This window comes from Mustela erminea, chromosome X, assembly GCF_009829155.1.
Source record: "Mustela erminea isolate mMusErm1 chromosome X, mMusErm1.Pri, whole genome shotgun sequence".
NCBI classification, from domain to species: domain Eukaryota; kingdom Metazoa; phylum Chordata; class Mammalia; order Carnivora; family Mustelidae; genus Mustela; species Mustela erminea.
In genome coordinates, this window is record NC_045635.1 from 45,792,278 (window position 1) to 45,812,989 (window position 20,712).

At 43.0% G+C, this 20,712-nt stretch overlaps 1 protein-coding gene across 7 annotated transcripts in view; it reads right to left on the bottom strand.

The window, feature by feature from the left end:
• Positions 1–17,839: 17,839 nt before the first annotated feature.
• KDM5C (lysine demethylase 5C) overlaps positions 17,840–20,712 on the bottom strand; it is a 32,376-nt gene continuing 29,503 nt past the window's right edge. For 3 of the 7 annotated variants that reach the window (XM_032329680.1, XM_032329684.1, XM_032329679.1), the window contains 3 exons: positions 20,417–20,495; positions 20,084–20,283; positions 18,854–19,979 (listed from right to left, as the gene is read on the bottom strand). In XM_032329680.1, the coding sequence (XP_032185571.1) occupies positions 19,614–19,979; positions 20,084–20,283; positions 20,417–20,495 (645 nt within the window). In that variant the 3' untranslated portion in view covers positions 18,854–19,613. Of the gene's footprint in view, positions 18,725–18,853; positions 19,980–20,083; positions 20,284–20,416; positions 20,496–20,712 lie in introns of those variants that run through there. The other 4 variants (XM_032329682.1, XM_032329685.1, XM_032329681.1 and 1 more) reach the window with 2 other exon arrangements.

Here is a 20,712-nt window from a genome sequence, read left to right on the forward strand (position 1 = left end):
CAAGACCGTTTGTTGAAGAGACTATCTTTTTTCCATTGGACATTCTTCACTGCTTTGTTGAAGATTAGTTGACTATGAAGTTGAGGGTTCATTTCCAGGTTCTCTATTCTATTCCATTGATCTGTGTGTCTATTTTTGTGCTAGTACCATACAGTCTTGAGACAGAAGAAAGAGAAATTAAGGAACCAATCCCACTTACAATTGCACCAAAACCAATAAGATACCTAGAAATAAACCTAACCAAAGAGGGAAGCTTTGAAACTCTGAAAACTACAGAACACTTATGAAAGAAATTGAGGAAGACACACACAAAAAATGGAAAAACATTCCATGCTCATGGATTCAAAGAACAAATACCGTTAAAATGTCTGTACTACCCAAAGCAATCTACACGTTGAAGGCAATCCCTATCAAAATACTAATAACTTTTTTTTTACAGAAATGGAACAAATAACCCTAAAATTTATATGGAACAAGAAAAGACCCTAAAAGGCCTGAGGAATGTTGAAAAAGAAAACCAAAGCTGGTGGCATAATAATCCCTGACTTCAAGCTCTATTACAAAGCTGTAGTCATTTATTTATTTATTTGAGAGAAAGAGAGCATGCGGCAGGGAGGGGTAGAAGGAGAGGAGAGAGAAACTTTAGCAGACTCAGAGCTGAACGACCCTGAGATCATGAACTGAGCCAATACCAAGAATCAGATGCTTAACCAACTGCGCCACCCAGGTGCCCCTTGTCACAACTATATAAAATAAATACAAAGGAGTACATGTTTTCATCAAGCCCACTCCCCATCCCTTTCTTAGTACCCCCTACCTCCTCTGAAGTAGAGCCATAGCCACAGCCAGGGTGATGTCTCACTGCAGCTATGGGAGCCCAAGGACCAGGACTGTGGAAGAACATCAGATAATAATAATGACAGCTAACATTTACTGGGGACTTGATTTATGCCAGACACTAAATACATAGTCTCATTTCCTTCTCACAATAACCTTCTGTGATAGGTACTATTATTCTACTATTCCTCTTCATATAAATGTGGGAACTGAGACCATACGAGATTAAGCCATTTGCCAAGAAAATCACATAACCAGTAATCGATGGAGGCAAGATTTGCAGTCAGGCAGTTCAGCAGCTCCTGAGGGTGGGGTCGGGGAGGTGGTATGTGTGGCTCCTCCTCTGAGTACTCCATTATATGCCTGCTCTTCTGGGCCCCTTTATGCCCCCTTTGAGCCTCAACTTTTCATCTGCATGCTTGGTGGTGAGTGGAGCCTATATTGGGACGGTCCCAGGCCAAGCTACAGGTTGAACAGATGACCACATAAGCCACACAGCAGGACAGGCTGAGCTGGGCACTCTGAGGTCTATAGTTAGGGGAAGCAAGGAGTAATGAGGCACCAGCCCCTAGTCCAACTGATCCTAATCCCTGGTCTAGAGGAAAGGTCTGGCCTTTTACGTATTCCCCTGTCTGGACCTGATCAAAGGACAGCAAAATGGATAACATTACCAGGGCGGGGCAGGGGGAAGTGCAGGCAGGAAGGTGCTAGAAGGGAGGTCCTTGGAAGAGAATGAGCCCTGAATACCAGGTAAAAGACAGGAAAGGGTTCAGTCCCAGCAGCACCTCAGGGCACTAGCTGAGGAGTTGACAGCACCACAGAGGACACCAGCCCAGAAGTCATCTTTGGAGCTTGAGCCCCTCTAGCCAGCTTTAGCTCCCAATCCCTCTAAACCTGGTCCTTCCTCTCAGAACAATGCAGACTCTTGGCCCCACCCAAGCCCCATCTAGCTCCGTTTCCCACATATTGCCACTACCGTGACCTCAGACCACCCCTTAACTCTCCCAGGTCCCTACATAATTCCTGCGAGATCTGGATCTAATCCTACACCCTCTAGGAAACCTTCTAGTGTATAAATTAAATTTCATCTCTTGATAAACTGAGTGAATGATTCCCCCTTTTCCCATTCACCATTCTCAGGGAGTCAAACTAATATTTCAATGTAAAACCCTTTTTTAAAGATTTTATTTAGTTATTTGACAGACAGAGATCACAAGTAGGCAGAGAGACAGGCAGAGACAGGAAGGGAAGCAGGCTCCCGGCTAAGCAGAAAGGCCGATGTGGGGCTCGATCCCAGGACCGTGGGATCATGACCTGAGCCGAAGGCAGAGGCTTTAACCCACTGAGCCACCCAGGCGCCCCTCAATGTAAAACCTTTTGTTTGTGTGTGTCCTGGTAAAGTATACTGTTCTATTTGCATGTATTTGTAATGTATTGTGAAAATTAATAAAGGGAAGCCTCACTAAAGTGGAATTGGAAAGCTAGAAGGGGGAGCCATTCTATTCAACATCATTCATAAGAAGAACAGTCAATTACGGACCCCAACAGAAGAATTGTTAACAGAAAAGAAACATCAGTTATAGGCCCCAATGGAAAAGATGTACATTGCATGTCCTGCAAGAAACTGACTACCCCTACAGCCCAGCCAATGAGAAACTGTCAGCACCTTGAACTCTTGCTTTTCTCCAGTGGCCTTTCATTGAAAATGGCCCCTTCCACTGGAATTTAAAAAACAAGAACAAACATACAAACAAAAACAACGCCTTCTGACTTCTTCCTTCTTCTCCATAAAATAACTCCTCTATTTATTGGACTTGCCTATAGTTTTCTGTAGCTTGCATGTCCCAAACGGCAATTCTGTTATTCCTGAATAAACCCATCTTGCTGGTAAAATAACTGGCTGTTTTCAGTAAACAGTCTCTAATGCTCTTATGTCATATATTTTATTCTGTTTCCTACTTGTTTACATAGTGATATGTGTCTTTTAATTTTTTTTAACTTTTTCTTTTGTAATAATTTCTGACATAAAAAGTTACAAAACTGCGGGCGCCTGGGTGGCTCAGTCAGTTATGAGTCTAACTCGATTGCGGCTCAGGTCATGCGTGATCTCCGGGTTGTAAAATTGAGCCCCGTGTTGGGCTCCGTACTGGGCATGGAGACTGCTTAAGTTTCTTTCTCTCCCTTGTCCTCTGACCCCACTTTTTCTCTAAAAAAAATTTATTAAACTAGTGCAAAGAGTTCTCATATATCTTTTACCCAGCTTCCACAAATGTTACCATTTTACAGGATCACAGTAGAATTATTGAAACCAGGAAATTAACATTGATACAATACGATCAAATTAATCTCTTCAAATTTCACTTTTGGAGTTTATCAGTTTTCCCTCAATTGTCTTTTTTTCTATTCTAGGATTCCTCCCTTACAATTAGTTATCATGTCTCCTTAGTCTCCTCCTGTCTGTGACAGTTCCTCAGTCTTTCCTTATCTTTCATGACCTTAACACTTTTGAAGAGTATTGGTCAGTTGTTTTGAGGCTATCCCTCAATTGGGTTTTTCTGATGTTCTTTCATGATTAGATAGAGGTTATGATTTTTTTTTTCTTGAGAACACTTTTGGTAGGAATGCAAACTGGTGCAGCCACTCTGGAAAACAGTATGGAGGTTCCTCAAAAATTAAAAGTTGAACTATCCTATAAGCCAGCAACTGCACTACTAGGTATTTACCCAAAGGATACAAAAATACTAATTTGAAGGGGTACATGCACCCCAGTGTTTATAGCAGCATTGTCAACAATAGCCAAACTATGGAGAGAGCCCAAGTGTCCATCGACTGATGAATGGACAAAAAAAGATACGGTGTGTGGTGTGGTGTGTGTGTGTGTGTGTGTGTATTACTCTGTCATCAAAAAGAATGAAATCTTGCCATTTGCAACAACATGGAGTTAGAGAGTATTATGCTAAGCAAAGTAAGTCAAAGAAAGGCACACACCATATGATTTCACTCATTTGTGGAATTCATGAAACAAAACAAATGAACATGGGGGGAAAAAGAAAGGAAAACCAAGAAACAGACTGTTAACTATAGAGAACAAACTGATGGTTCCCAGAAGGGAGGTGGGGAGGGGACGGGCCAAGTGGGTCATAGGGATTGAGGAATACACTTGTTGTGATGAGCACCAGGTGTTGTATGTGGTGTTGAATCACTAAATTCTACACCTGAAACTAATATTACACTGTATCTTAACTAACTGGAATTTAAATAAGAACTTGGGGGAAAAATGAATACCACAAAAGGGATTCACCCTTAGTCCATCAGAACAGGAGGTATATAACATCTATATGTCTTATTTTTGGTGATGTTAAACTTTAACACTTGGTTAAGGTGGTGTTCACCACTGTGAAGTAGTAATTAGTAACTAACACGTGAGAAGACACTCAAATTATTTATGTAAATATCCTGTTTTTCATCAAGCTTTCACCCACTAATTTTAGCATCCACTGATGATCTGTGCCTGACACAATTGTTACTGTGGCATTTGCCAGATAGGTAGGGAGTTTCTATTTCAATCATTCCTTCTACATTTATTAAGACTTTATGAGACTTCTACTGTGGTGAAGATGTTGGCTTCTCCCCTCTTTATTTATTTATTTATTATTTTTTATAAACATATATTTTTATCCCCAGGGGTACAGGTCTATGAATCGCCAGGTTTACACACTTCACAGCACTCACCAAAGCACATACCCTCCCCAATGTCCATAACCCCACCCCCCTTCTCCCAACCCTCCTCCCCTCAGCAGCCCTCAGTTTGTTTTGTGAGATTAAGAGTCACTTATGGTTTGTCTCCCTCCCAATCCCATCTTGTTTCATTTATTCTTCTCCTACCCACTTAAGCCCCCATGTTGCATCACCACTTCCTCATATCAGGGAGATCATATGACAGTTGTCTTTCTCCGCTTGACTTATTTCGCTAAGCATGATATGCTCTAGTTCCATCCATGTTGTCGCAAATGGCAAGATTTCATTTCTTTTGATGGCTGCATAGTATTCCATTGTGTATATATACCACATCTTCTTGATCCATTCATCTGTTGATGGACATCTAGGTTCTTTCCATAGTTTGGCTATTGTGGACATTGCTGCTATAAACATTCGGGTGCACGTGCCCCTTCGGATCACTACGTTTGTATCTTTAGGGTAAATACCCAGTAGTGCAATTGCTGGGTCATAGGGCAGTTCTATTTTCAACATTTTGAGGAACCTCCATGCTGTTTTCCAGAGTGGTTGCACCAGCTTGCATTCCCACCAACAGTGTAGGAGGGTTCCCCTTTCTCCGCATCCTCGCCAGCATCTGTCATTTCCTGACTTGTTGATTTTAGCCATTCTGACTGGTGTGAGGTGATATCTCATTGTGGTTTTGATTTGTATTTCCCTGATGCCAAGTGATAGGGAGCACTTTTTCATGTGTCTGTTGGCCATCTGGATGTCTTCTTTGCAGAAATGTCTGTTCATGTCCTCTGCCCATTTCTTGATTGGATTATTTGTTTTTTGGGTTGAGTTTGCCATTCATTCATTTATTTGGTCATTTGTTTGTTTCTTCCATTTTTAGAGAGGAAAAGGGGGGAGGGGAAGAGGGAGAGAATCGTAAGCATGCTCCGCCCCCAGCATGGACAGAGCCTGACATGGAGCTCGATCTCACAACCTTGAGATTATGGCAAGAGTCAGATGCTCAACCAACTGAGCCACACAGGCACCCCTATGTGTTTATTTTTATACAGACTCATGAAGTTTTATTTTATGGATTATAATTCATTCATCCATTATTTATTTTGTTGCTCATATTGTCCCTGATTTGGACAATTAGGAGATCCTTTAAGTTGGCTTCTTTGTGCTTCTGATGTTTCTTTCATTTTTTTAAAACCCTTCTTTGTTCTCTAGTCCCAGCCCTGGAATCAACCATTTCTCCCAAGGGGCAATAATATGTTTAGATAGATAGATAGATAGATGATATAGATATTTTATGTATTAGAAATATGTTTATATATGTATCACCTTTATTGGGATATAATTACCTCTAAAATGTACATGGTACATATAAAACCTTTACTGAAGTGTAATGCATACATCATTCAATTCACCCACTTAAAGTGTACGATTCAGTGTCTTTTAGCATATTCACAGCATTGTTTGACCATCCTCGCAATGTAAGTATAAAATATTTTCATCACCTCAGGAAGAGGTGTACCCATTAGTAGTCATTCCCTATTTCCCTCCAACCTCCACCCACTGCCTCCCAAGGCAACCACTAATCTCTTTTATATTTCTATAGATTTTCCTATTCTGAACATTTCATAAAGATGCAATATGTATCTTTTGTGCCTGGCTTCTCTCATTTAGCAAAATGTCTTCCAGGCTCATCCCATTATAGAGCATGGGTCAGTACTTCACACATTTTTATTGCCAAATAATATTCTATTGTATGGATAGACCCCATTTTATTTGTATATTCATCAGTTATGGACATTTGTTTTTTTTCCATTTTTTTTGCCTCTGATGAAAAATGTCGACAATATATTGGAAGATTTATTCGATAGGCTGTGTGTAGATTTTCTATCAACCTCAACTACCTCCTATGCCTGATTTTTCCTGTCTACTTGCCAGGGATGGACACCCAGATTGCTTCTACTTCTTTGCCATTATACAAGTCTTGTTGGGATCTGCGTTAATTTATAGAATTGTTGAATCATTATATTGTATGCCAAAAGCTAATGTAACACTATATGCTAATTATATTTCAATTTAAAAAAAGAAAACAACGCAGCCATTTGACTTTGTTCTTCTTTTTCAAGATTGTTTTGGCTCTTCAGGACCCCTTGAATTCCATATTAATTTTATTAAAATTTTATTTAAAATTTAAATTTTTTATTAAATTTTTATTAAAATTATTAAAATTTGGGGGCACCTGGGTGGCTCAGTGGGTTAAAGCCTCTGCCTTCAGCTCATGTCATGATCCCAGGGTCCTGGGATGGAGCCCCACATCGGGCTCCCTGCTTGGCAAGGAGCCTGCTTCCCCCTCTCTCTTTCTGCCTGCCACTCTGCCTACTTGTGATCTCTGTCAAATAAATAAATAAAATCTTTTAAAAATTATTAAATTTTTATTTTAAATTTTATTTTATTTTTATTAATTTATTAAAATAATAAAATTTATTAAAATTGTATTAAAATTCCATATGAATTTTAAGATTGGCATTTCCATGTTTCTGCAAAAAGGCTGTTGGACTTTTGATAGCAATTGTGTTGAATCTGCACATTACTTTGGGTAGTACTGACATCTTAACAATATACAGCCTCCCAGTCCATGAGCATAGAATGTCTCGCTTAAGTTCTTTCAACAATGTTTTCCAGTATACAAGTCTTTGTATACAAGTCTTATACAAGTGTTCCATATGCAAGTCTTTGGCCTCCTTGGTTACATTTATTTTTAGGTATTTCTTTTAGATGCTATTGTAAATGGAATTGCTTTCTTAATTTCATTTTGTATTGTTCATTGCTAATATATAAAAGCACAACTGATTTTTATGTGTTGATCTTGTGCAGTGCAACTTTGCTGAATTTATTAGCCTTTTATGCATCAGTTGAGATGATCATGTAGGCTTTCCCCTTTGTTCTATTATTGTAATGTATAACATTAATCAGTTTTCTGATGTTGAATCAGTCTTGCATTCCTGGGATAAATCCCACTGATCATAGTGTATAATCTTTTTAATACACTGTTGGGTTGGTTTTGCCAGTATTTTGTAGAGGATTTTAGTGTCTATATTCATAAGGGAAATTGGCCTATAATTGTCTTTTCTCGTGATTGTCTTTTTTTTTAAGATTTTAATTATTTGACATACAGAAATCACAAGTAGGCAGAGAGGCAGGCAGAGGGCGGGGGGGGGGGGGAGGCAGGCTCCCCGCTGAGCAGAGAGCCTGATGTGAGGCTTGATCCCAGGACCCTGAGATCATGACTTGAGCCGAAGGCAGAGGCTTTAACCCACTGAGCCACCCAGGCGCCCCTCTCATGATGTCTTTATCTAATTTTGGTAGGGTCAAACTTTTCTTTTTTTTCCATTCCCCCACCCACTTCCCCTCTGGTAACCATCAGTCTGTTTCTGTAGTTAAGAGTGTGTTTCATGGTTTGCCTCTCTCTCTTTCTCCCCTTTATCCCCTTTTGCTTGTTTGTTTTGTTAAATTCCACGTATGAGTGAAACCATATGGTATTTGTCTTTTTCTGACTGACTTATTTCACTTAGCATTATACTCCCTAGCTCTATCCATGTTGTTGAAAATGGCAAGATTTCATTCCTTTTTATGGCTGAATAATGTTCCTGTGTGTGTGTGTGTGTGTGTGTGTGTGTGTGTGTGTGTTTCTCACTTCTCCATCTATTCGTCTGTTGGTGGACACCACTTGGGCTGCTTCCATATCTTGGCTATTGTAAATAATGCTGTTATAAACATAGGGGTGCCTGTACCCCTTTGAGTTAATGTTTTTGTATTTTGGGGGTAAATATCCAGTACTGCGATTACTGGCTCATAGGGTAGTTCTACTTTTAAATGTTGAGGAACCTCCATACTGTTCTCCACAGCAGCTGCATCAGTTTGCATCCCGACTGACAGTGCAAGAGAGTTCCTTTTTCTTGACATCCTTGCCAACACTTCTTTCTTGTGTGTGGTTTTTTTTTTTAAATTTTAGCCCTTTCAATAGGTTTTGTGGTTTTGATTTGCATTTTCTTGATGATAAGTGATGATGAACATCTTTTCATGTGTCTGTTGGCCACCTATATGTCTTCTTCGGAGAAATGTCTGCTCATGTCTTCAGCCCATTTTTTAATTAGAATATTCCAGAGCGGGGGTTTGGTATTGAATTGTGAAAGTTCTTTATCTATTTTTGCATACTAACCCTTTATCCAGTATGTCATTTGCAAATATCATCTCCCATTCAGCACGTTGGCTTTCAGTTTTTTCCATTGTTTCCTTTGCTGTGCAGAAGCATTTTATTTTGATATAGTCTCAATAGCTTGGTTTTGCTTTTATTTCCCTTACCCTAGAAGACATATCTAGAAAAATGGTGCTCCTACTGATGTTACAGAAATTACTCCCTGTGCTGTCTTCTAGGATTTTATGGTTTCCTTTCTCACATTTAGGTCTTTAATCCATTTTGAATTTATTATTGTGTATGGTTTAAGAAAGTGATTTCACGGGCGCCTGGGTGGCTCAGTGGGTTGAGCCGCTGCCTTCGGCTCAGGTCATGATCCCAGAGTCGTGGGATCGAACCCTGCATCAGGCTCTCTGCTCCTCAGGGGACCTGCTTCCTCCTCTCTCTCTCTTTCTGCCTGCCACTCTGCCTACTTGTGATCTCTGTCAAATAAATAAATAAAATCTTTTAAAAATTATTAAATTTTTATTTTAAATTTTATTTTATTTTTATTAATTTATTAAAATAATAAAATTTATTAAAATTATATTAAAATTCCATATGAATTTTAAGATTGGCATTTCCATGTTTCTGCAAAAAGGCTGTTGGACTTTTGATAGCAATTGTGTTGAATCTGCACATTACTTTGGGTAGTACTGACATCTTAACAATATACAGCCTCCCAGTCCATGAGCATAGAATGTCTCGCTTAAGTTCTTTCAACAATGTTTTCCAGTATACAAGTCTTTGTATACAAGTCTTATACAAGTGTTCCATATGCAAGTCTTTGGCCTCCTTGGTTACATTTATTTTTAGGTATTTCTTTTAGATGCTATTGTAAATGGAATTGCTTTCTTAATTTCATTTTGTATTGTTCATTGCTAATATATAAAAGCACAACTGATTTTTATGTGTTGATCTTGTGCAGTGCAACTTTGCTGAATTTATTAGCCTTTTATGCATCAGTTGAGATGATCATGTAGGCTTTCCCCTTTGTTCTATTATTGTAATGTATAACATTAATCAGTTTTCTGATGTTGAATCAGTCTTGCATTCCTGGGATAAATCCCACTGATCATAGTGTATAATCTTTTTAATACACTGTTGGGTTGGTTTTGCCAGTATTTTGTAGAGGATTTTAGTGTCTATATTCATAAGGGAAATTGGCCTATAATTGTCTTTTCTCGTGATTGTCTTTTTTTTTAAGATTTTAATTATTTGACATACAGAAATCACAAGTAGGCAGAGAGGCAGGCAGAGGGCGGGGGGGGGGGGGGAGGCAGGCTCCCCGCTGAGCAGAGAGCCTGATGTGAGGCTTGATCCCAGGACCCTGAGATCATGACTTGAGCCGAAGGCAGAGGCTTTAACCCACTGAGCCACCCAGGCGCCCCTCTCATGATGTCTTTATCTAATTTTGGTAGGGTCAAACTTTTCTTTTTTTTCCATTCCCCCACCCACTTCCCCTCTGGTAACCATCAGTCTGTTTCTGTAGTTAAGAGTGTGTTTCATGGTTTGCCTCTCTCTCTTTCTCCCCTTTATCCCCTTTTGCTTGTTTGTTTTGTTAAATTCCACGTATGAGTGAAACCATATGGTATTTGTCTTTTTCTGACTGACTTATTTCACTTAGCATTATACTCCCTAGCTCTATCCATGTTGTTGAAAATGGCAAGATTTCATTCCTTTTTATGGCTGAATAATGTTCCTGTGTGTGTGTGTGTGTGTGTGTGTGTGTGTGTGTGTGTGTTTCTCACTTCTCCATCTATTCGTCTGTTGGTGGACACCACTTGGGCTGCTTCCATATCTTGGCTATTGTAAATAATGCTGTTATAAACATAGGGGTGCCTGTACCCCTTTGAGTTAATGTTTTTGTATTTTGGGGGTAAATATCCAGTACTGCGATTACTGGCTCATAGGGTAGTTCTACTTTTAAATGTTGAGGAACCTCCATACTGTTCTCCACAGCAGCTGCATCAGTTTGCATCCCGACTGACAGTGCAAGAGAGTTCCTTTTTCTTGACATCCTTGCCAACACTTCTTTCTTGTGTGTGGTTTTTTTTTTAAATTTTAGCCCTTTCAATAGGTTTTGTGGTTTTGATTTGCATTTTCTTGATGATAAGTGATGATGAACATCTTTTCATGTGTCTGTTGGCCACCTATATGTCTTCTTCGGAGAAATGTCTGCTCATGTCTTCAGCCCATTTTTTAATTAGAATATTCCAGAGCGGGGGTTTGGTATTGAATTGTGAAAGTTCTTTATCTATTTTTGCATACTAACCCTTTATCCAGTATGTCATTTGCAAATATCATCTCCCATTCAGCACGTTGGCTTTCAGTTTTTTCCATTGTTTCCTTTGCTGTGCAGAAGCATTTTATTTTGATATAGTCTCAATAGCTTGGTTTTGCTTTTATTTCCCTTACCCTAGAAGACATATCTAGAAAAATGGTGCTCCTACTGATGTTACAGAAATTACTCCCTGTGCTGTCTTCTAGGATTTTATGGTTTCCTTTCTCACATTTAGGTCTTTAATCCATTTTGAATTTATTATTGTGTATGGTTTAAGAAAGTGATTTCACGGGCGCCTGGGTGGCTCAGTGGGTTGAGCCGCTGCCTTCGGCTCAGGTCATGATCTCAGGGTCCTGGGATCGAGTCCCGCATCGGGCTCTCTGCTCGGCAGGGAACCTGCTTCCTCCTCTCTCTCTCTCTGCCTGCCTCTCTGCCTACTTGTGATCTCTCTCTGTCAAATAAATAAATAAAATCTTAAAAAAAAAGTGATTTCACTTTTTTATAGATAACCGTCTAATTTTCCCAACACCATTTTTTTAAAGATTTTATTTATTTATTTATTTGACAGAGAGAGAGAGAGATCACAAGTAGGCAGAGAGGCAGGCAGAGAAAGAGGGGGAAGCAGGCTCCCTGCTGAGCAGAGAGCCCGAGGCGGGTCTCAATCCCAGGACCCTGAAATCATGACCTGAGCCGAAGGCAGAGGCTTAACCCACTGAGCCACCCAGGTGCCCCCAACACCATTTGTTGAAGACAATTTTCCCCCACTGGATAGCCATTCCTCCTTTGTCACAGATGAATTATCCATATGATCATGGTTTATTTGTGGGTTTCCTCTCCTATTCCATTGATCTATGTGTCTATTTTTATGCTAGTATCATACTGTTTTAGTAACTACTGCTTTGTAATATAACTTGAACCCTGAAATTGTGATGCCTCCAGTTTGGTTTTTCTTTTTCAAGATTGTTTTGCCTATTTGAGGTCTTTTGTGGTTCCATACAAATTTTAAGATTGTTTGAGTTCTGTGAAAAATGCTGTAGGTATTTTGATAGGGATCACATTAAATCTGCAAGATTGCTTTAGGTAGTGTAGACATTTTAACAATATTTGTTTTTCCAACCCATGAGCACAGAATGTTTTTCCATTTCTTCGCATTGTCCTGAATTTCTTTCATCACTGTTTTATACTTTTCAGAGCACAGGTCTTTCACCTCTTCAGTTAAGTTTATTCCTAGGTATTTTATTGTTTTGGTGCAATTATACATGGGATTTTCTTAATTTCAATTTTTGCTGCTTCATTATTAGTGCATGTAAATGCAACAGATTTCTGGACATCGATGTTGTATTCCACGACTTTAGTGAATTCAGTAGTTACTTGGTGGAGTCTTTTACGGTTTTCTCTATATAGTATCATGTCATCTGCAAATAGTGAAAGTTTTACTTATTCCTTAGCAATTTGGCTGCCTTTTATTTTTTTTATGTTGTTTAATGGCTGTGGCTTGGACTTCCAGTACTATGTTGAATAAAGGTGGTGAGAGTGGACATCCTTGTCTTGTTCCTGATCTTAGGGGAAAAACACTTAGGTTTTCATCATTGAGTATGATGTTGGCTATGGATTTTTCATATAAAGCCTTTACTATGTTGAGATATGTTCCCTCTAGACCACCTTTGCAGAGGGTTTTCTTCATGAGTGGTTGCTGTACTTTGCCAAATGCTTTTTCTGCATCTATTGAAATGATCATACGGTTCTTATCCTTTCTTTTAATAATGTGGTTGTATCATGTTAATTGATTTGTGAATATTGAAACACCATTGCCTTCTGGGAATAAATCCCATTTGATCTTGGTGAATGATTTTTTTAATGTATATTTGGATTGGGTTTACTAATATTTTGTTGAGAATTTTTGCAACTATACTCATGAGAGATATTGGCCTGTGGTTCTCTTCTTTTGTGGTGTCCTTATCCAGTTTTGGTAACAGGATGATACTGGCCTCAGAGAATGAATTTAGAAGCTTTCTTTCCTCTTCTATTTTTGGGAACAATTTGAGAAGAATAGGTGTTAATTCTTCTTTTGTAGAATTTGCCTGTGGAACCCTCTGGCCCTGGACTTTTACTTTTGGGGAGCTTTTTTGATTGGTAGAGTCAAACTTTTCAATATAGATGCCCTTATCAGCAATCCTGGATGTACCGTGTTAGTGGAAGCAGCTAGGAGCATTTGTAAGATTTGTTCTATTGATCGACTGAAACCTGTACTCAATAGCAGTCTGTGTTAAATGAGGTTAAGATGCCAGATATTCAATGTCGAGGGAGGAATCACTAAATGCCAGGTGTAATCCATTTAACTCACCCTCTGGCCACGTGGACAGTCCTTTCACAAGGGCTTTGAGAAATACATTATGAGGTGTGGCAGAGACTAGCTAGGTGGTCGTTAAGCCTGTTTCCTCTTCCTTTTCAGGACAAATTCAGACTACATTTTCCAATGTTCCTGGCAGTTGTGTATGACCTAATCAAGGAACTTCCATTTGCCCAGCTGGATTTCAGACTTGCTATAGACCAGAGACTCCTTTGTGTCTCCCACTTTCCCCCTTTTCGAACTGGAATGTCTGTAGTGGTTATCCTGCGCCTGTTCCACCTTTGCATGGTGGGTGTGTTGGGGACAGGTGACTTGTAAGTTTGACAGATCTACAGGCCGAGATAAATAGTACTTAAGGAGACATACTTCAGGAATACACCCAAGGGGCCACGTTCACACCTGGTCCTGATTTAGATGAGATTGTGGACTTGGAGGTGATGCCTAAATGGAGTGGGAATGGGTAAATGTATTCTGCAAGTGGAAGGGATATAAATCATTAATTAACTAGTCAGTTGCCAAGATGGCACCAATGATCTTCACCTCCTGGTATTTACGCCCTTTTGTCATCCCCTTCCCTCGAGTGTGACCTGAACCTTGTGACTTACTCCTACTGAGGAGAATATTGCGAAAGTGGTGGGATGTCACTTCAGAGATTGGGTCAAGAAGACTGACTTCCATCTTGCACTCATGCAATTCTCTCTCTCTCTCTCTCTCTCGGTCTCATCTCACTTGACTGGTCTGGTGAAGCAAGTGGCCATGTTATGAGCTGCCCTGCCCTGTGGTGAAGCCCACATGACAAGGAACTTAGGACAACCAACAGCCAGTGAGGAACTGAGGCCCTAGGCCAACAACCCTCAAGGAATTGAATTCTGCCCACACTCGTGTGAGTGAGCTTGGAAGAAGATCCTTCCCCAGTTATGTGTTGAGATGACTGTAGCCTTACCTAACACCTTGACTGCAGCCTGTGAGACCTCAAAGTTGAAACCCAGCTAAGTCGTGCCCAGATTCCTGACCTACAGGACTTATGAGATAAATATGTTTTTAAGCCCCTAAGTTTTTGGAGTAATTAATTACTCAACAATAATGAATACAGGCATGTATAGGTTATGCACAAGTTCTGCAATATAGACTTCTACCTACCAAGGCCAATCTGGTTGTAGCATTGCTGAGTTCCCACCTGCCAGTGGCAGAGATCAATAATGAGCCCCCGCTATGAAATATTCTCTGGGTGCAGGCTGATTACTTCGGTCCCCTTCCATCATGCCTTACAGAGCTGTAGGTTCAGACTTGGTGCAAATCCCAGCTCTGCCAAGCTGATATACCTAGACCAGGCCTATTTTTTGAGAGGTCTGCTTCCCACATGTCCAACAGGAACTTTGTGAAATGTCTCCCATAATCTCTGTCTGTCAAATGAAATGAATAAAATATTAAAAAAAAAAAAAAAGAACTGCTCCCTTCCCTTTCCTAAGAGTGCCCCAGGGGCAGAGGACCTATCTGCCTTGATATCCCTCTTCTCCCACCACCACAATTTCAGGACATCTGAGAAGCATGATCTGTGTCTGCTTCTTCAGACCCCTCCCTGGTGACCCTGGACCTGGGCCCCAGACCTCACTTTCATAGGTTAACACCTTTACCAATGAGATTTATGTAGTGCAAAGGGAAAAGAGTTCATATGCAGTGGGGCTCCAAATGCTGCTCCTGTCCTCCCTCCTTCTGAGCCCTGACTGTGCAGGACCCTGACTAGAAGTAGGGACAGAGGATTTGGGTCTGGGCCTTGCCTTCCCTCCAGGAGCTCCCAGAATGGTGGGAGAAACAGACCCATTAATCCTAGAGTGTTTCAGACACCATGTAACGCACCGTGGAAACACTAGCAGGAGGGAAGCTGTCAGTTGGGCTCCAGAGAACGAGTTGGGGGTGGGCCCTCGGTGGAGGTGCTCTCTTCCCATCCTTGCCACCTGCAGACTCAGGAGCCATCTTGAGCGACGTGGTAACCTCTGGGAGGATGCAGCTGCAGCAGCAAGGAGGTGTCTCTATAGAAAATGACTTCTAGGTGAAGATAGTCTTTTTTTTTTTTTTTTAATTATGCTGTGTTAGTCACCATACAGTGCTTCATTAGTTTTTTTTTTTTTTTTTAAGATTTTATTTATTTATTTGACAGAGTACAAGTAGGCAGAGCGGCAGGCAGAGAGAGAGGGAGAAGCAGGCTCTCCACCGAGCAGGGAGCCCAGTGCGGGTCTCGATCCCAGGACCCTGGGATCAAGACCCGAGCCGAAGGCAGACGCTTTACTGACTGAGCCACCAGGCGCCCCTAGTTATTGATGTGCTGTTACATGAGTAATTGTTTGTGTGTAACACCCAGTGCTCCATGCAATCTGTGCCCTCCTTAATACCCATCACCGGGCTCACTCCTCCCCTCAGCCCTCTCCCCTCTAAAACTCTGTTTGTTTCTCAGAGTCCACACTCTCTCACGGTTCATCTCCCCCACTGATTTCCCCCCTTCATTTTTCCCTTCCTTCTCCTAATGTCCTCCATGCTATTCCTTATGTTCCTCAAATTAGTGAAACCATATGATAATTGACTTTTCTCTGCTTGACTTATTTCACTCAGTATAATTTCCTCCTGTCCTGTCCATGTTGATGCAAAAGGGGTATTCATCCTTTCTGATGGCTGAGTGATTTTCCATTGTATATATGGACCACATCTTTATCCATTCGTCTGTTGAAGTGCAATCCTGCTCCTTCCACAGTCTGGCTCTTGTGGACATGGGTGCAATTAACATTGGAGTGCATGTGCCCCTTCTTTTCACTTCTGTATCTTTGGGGTATATACCCAGTAGTGCAATTGCTGGGTCATAGGGTAGCCCAATTTTACCTTTTTAAGGAACCCCCCCACACACACTTTTTTCCAAAGTGGCTGTACCACCTTGCATTCCCACCAACAGGGTGGATAAGAGGGTTCCCCTTTCTCCACAATCTCTCTTGTTGTTTCTTGCTTTGTCAATTTTTGGCATTCTAACTGGTATAAGGTGGTATCCCAATGTGGTTTTTATGTGAATTTCCCTAATGGCTAATGATGTTGGACATTTTCTCATGTGTCTTTTAGTCATTTGTATGTCTTCTTTGGAGAAGTGTCTGTTGAGGTCTTCTGCCCACTTTCTGACTTATTTTTTGGGTGTTGAGTTTGCATTCTTTATAGATCTTGGGTATCAGCCCTTTATCTCTTCTTTAGGGTTCCTCTTTTTCCCCATCCCCCACTCATCTCTCCCTGCCATCCCCCCACCCTGCCCCACTCACTGCCAGTCACTCCTCCTTTTCTAGGTGAGTGCCTGGGAAGGGGGACATTTGTGCCACCAGAGCAAACTCTCTGAAGAGGCCATGTTTGACCAGTCTTACAGGATCAGAGCTAGGGCCTCTCTTGCAGAACTCACAGGACGCACGTCCACTGTGAGGAATGGGGCAGGACTGTGCCAAGATGGAAAAGGTTGTCTGCAAACTGCTGAGGGCTGGGCCATAGCCCGGAGGACCCCAGCCTAGGCCCAGCAGTTTGCTGGCCTGGGAGCTGCTGGAGGTCACAGGTGCCCCTTTTCCTCTCCTGTTGGTCTGCTTCCAAGGGGCAGACTGCCTTGAGTGGGAATGGTAGTGAAGTGCTGAGCCTAAGCCCCCTCCCGTCTGTCATAGCTCGCAAGCCCGTCTCTTCTAAGAGGTCTCTTCCAACCCTCCTTTCATGATCAATTCTGAATAGGTGCACAGACATAAGGCCGGCCTTTTCCCCTCGATGGAGGGCTGGGGTTGAACTGGGTCCAACAGCTGGGTGTCCACTGGCTTCTGCTTCCCCTTAACTTGTATAGCCCAGGCCTTCTGACCAGAAGACTAGAGGCAGGGCTAAGCCAGTCCCTCCCACCAATCAAAGCTACCAGAAGAGGGTGGGCTTTCTCACTCATCACTAGGTTCTTATCAACTGGAAATCTCGGAAGAGGGAGAAATGGAACCAAATGAACCCACTGAGAGATCACCCACGATGAGAAAGGGTGGACTAGTGACAGTCCCTGTTCTCATCCAACACCCTCATTTTCATGACTCTGGGGGTGCTGGGTGGCTCAGTTGGTTGAGCATCCAACTCTTGGTTTCAGATCAGGTCATGCTCAGGGTCGTTAGATCAGGCCCCAGGTTGAGCTCTGCACTCAGTAAGGAGTCTGCTTGAGACTCTCTCCCTCTGCCCCTCTCTCCCGCTCACACACACACTCATTCTCTCTCTAAATAAATGAAATCTGAAAAGCAAAACAAAATTCTGGGGCCCAGAAAGGGGTGGGGGGACTCTGTCCAATATAAAGGAACCATTCATATCTACATTTAAAAGCAAACTCAGCTTGAAACCATCACGCTAAGTGAAAGAACACAGTCACAAAGGATCACAAATTGTATGATTCCATTTATATAAAATGTCCAAAATAGGCAAATCCATATAGATTAGTAGTAGCCTAGGGTTGAAGGGCCAGGGGGGTGGGGGCTGGGGGCTGGGGGGACAGGGGTAATGCCTAAGGAGTGTGGTTTCATTTTGGAATGATGAAAAAACATTCTAAAATATTTTGCAGTGACAGTTGCACAACTAGAATATACTAAAAGCCACTGAATTGTATACTTTAAGTGGGTAAACTGTACGATGTATAAATTATATCACAATAAAGCTGTAAAAGTGAACTTGGGCTGCAAATGACCACACATCTGAGCTTTAGTCTCCATTCACAGGGGCAGAAGAAACCCTTTAGGGTAAAGAAAAGTCAGGGAAGCATCCCTGAACATGGCATATGGGTTGGACAGGAAAGCATTCCAGAAAGAATGAGATTATAAATATAACCTTGATCTTAAGGGCAATAAAGCATCATGGATGGTTTTAAGCAGTAACAGTGACATGATCAGATCTGTACTTTAGAAACATCGCTCTAAATCACTGGATTTTACATTTAAAACAGGTAAACTTTACGATGTATAAATTATATCTCAATAAAGCCAAAACCAAAAATGCCTCTGGGGGGCTTGAGGAAGATGGACTGGAGGGTGTAAGGTTGGAGGGGACTGTGGCAGAAGTTTAGGTGAGAGGTGTCAGGCCCACCTGTTGGGAGATGGGGAAAACTGGTCTGGGGATGGGGTAGGGGGGAGACTCAGGATGTCTTGCCCACAGGTAAGGAGAACCCGGTAGAACTTGTTTTCAGAACCCAGAGCTCCCAGACTTCAGCCCTAGTGCTCCCGCCAGCACTGCAGCTGCTCCGCTGACAGGTGATGGAGGCACTGTTCTCCCCCTTCAAAGAGAAATGCACTTCAGAAACATATTTCAAAAAAATGTTGCTAAGGGTTTTATTTCTAACAAGAGGAAAATAATAAAATAAAATTAAAATAGGCTTCAGTTGGAACCAAGTTTCTTGTTTTGCTTTTTTTTTTTTTTTGAACAAATTAATTACACACCAACAATCTTCTTTTATTACAACATGAACCCAGGAGGAGGAAAGGAGACAGGGTAGGACAGGGAGAGAAGGTCAAGGTGATTGTGAGGACAAGCACCAAAAGCTTTCTTCAGATAACAGGGAGCCAGCTCAGCTCCCAACCAAATTCATTTAAAATAAAAACTGTGGGCACAGCTATGTGAAGTTTCCTCCTCCTGGGTAGAACAGTCAGGGGAAGGGGGGAGGGAAGAGAGGAGAGGAGAGGGAAGGGGAGAGCAAGTGGGCGGGGTGGGGAGGCAGGAAAGGGGAAGGAGGAGAAAGAGTGAGAGGGAGAGGGAGGTGAGGTTAGTGTAGCATGGCCTGGCCAGGGCCAGAACTGGGGAGCGAAGGGAGAGGAGTTTCCCCCAGTTTGCATACGCACTGGCCTTGTCTCTGGAATGGTACTGGCCCAGCCCCAGCCACCCCCCTGCCCACCTGCCCATCCATCTATCTGCCTCAGGTGTCTGGGAATGCTGGTTAGAGGCTACCAGGGAGGGGGACTCCAGGGGCCGGCCCCCAGGAGCTGAGGTCTGAACAATACCTTGGAGTCAGAATATAAAAGTCAAGGGACTCAGGGGTGGGCTGGGGGGGGGGGTGGCCATCCCCCCTTCTTGCCCACCTCCCAAGAAGCAGGCTTGATGGTCAGAAAGAGGATCCTTGAGGCCAAGGGGGGGTCTTTGTTGGGGGTCTGTGCTAGGCTCAGCCACTGTCACAACTGTTGCTGAGGTGGCTGCTGTGGGCAGGGCACATGCAGCCGAGGAGTCAGAGTAGAGAAAGGGGCCGCGGGGCCTGAAGTGGCCCCTAGCGCCGGCTCCAAGCCATTCTGGTTCTCCTGGGTGCTGGGGCTGCCAGTGGTGGGCAGGGGTTGGGGGGGGCCCTCACCCCCAGTCTCCTCCTCCAGCTCCTCCTCCTCCTGGGCCTCCTCGGCCTCTGGCCCTGAGCTCCGTACCCTCTTTGGCTCTAGCTCCTCTCGGGCTGGGTCATCGCCCTCCCCACCCCGATCCACCTTCCGCCGTCGCCGCCTCTCCAATGCCCGGCCCCGTGCCCGGCTCCCATGGCGCTCTGCCTTCTCCAGCTGTGTATCAGACAGGCAGAAAGAGGCGCGGGCCAGTGGTCAGGCCGGGGATCTCTGCCTCCTTGGCCTGACCTCCTGGCCCTGTCCACGATCCCTGTCCTCACCTCCAGAAGCGTGCGGATCCGCTCTACATCTGGAGGCTGCCCAGCCCGCAGTAGCTGCCAGATGCTGTGGTTTTCATCCAGGGTCACCTCAAGCAGGTCCCCTTCTAACATGAGCTCCTCCAGAGGGGCCCGGGTTGCTTCAGGCAGCTCTAATGCGGGGCCAGTCAACTGTGGCAACAGTGAGGACAGCAGCTCCAGGTCTGGTGGGTTGCAGGGACAGGCTGGGTTAGAGGCTGCTCCTGGTTGTATCCCCACCACCACCACCACAGAGCTGAGGAACACAGGGGTCACTGGGGATATGCAAAAAAACAGCCTACCCACACCTAGACCTACCTCTCTTACCTGAGCCCTCCCCAGGGGCTACCTTCTCAGGACTGGTCACATTGTCTCCGTTCTCCAGCAAGCCCGGGACCTGCCAAGGAGAGCAAGGATGGATGGTGGTAATTGGAGAACGAGGTCCTATTCCCCACCGAACCCAGATTTGGGAAGCTGCGCCTCCTGGAGGAGGAGAGCAGACAGACTGCGGCAGGGAGCAGTCTGAGGATCTGGACAGAATGTAGAATGGGGCAGGGAGGCCAGGCCAAGAGAGATCAAAGTCAGAGAACAGAGACAGGGCTGGAGCCTACACG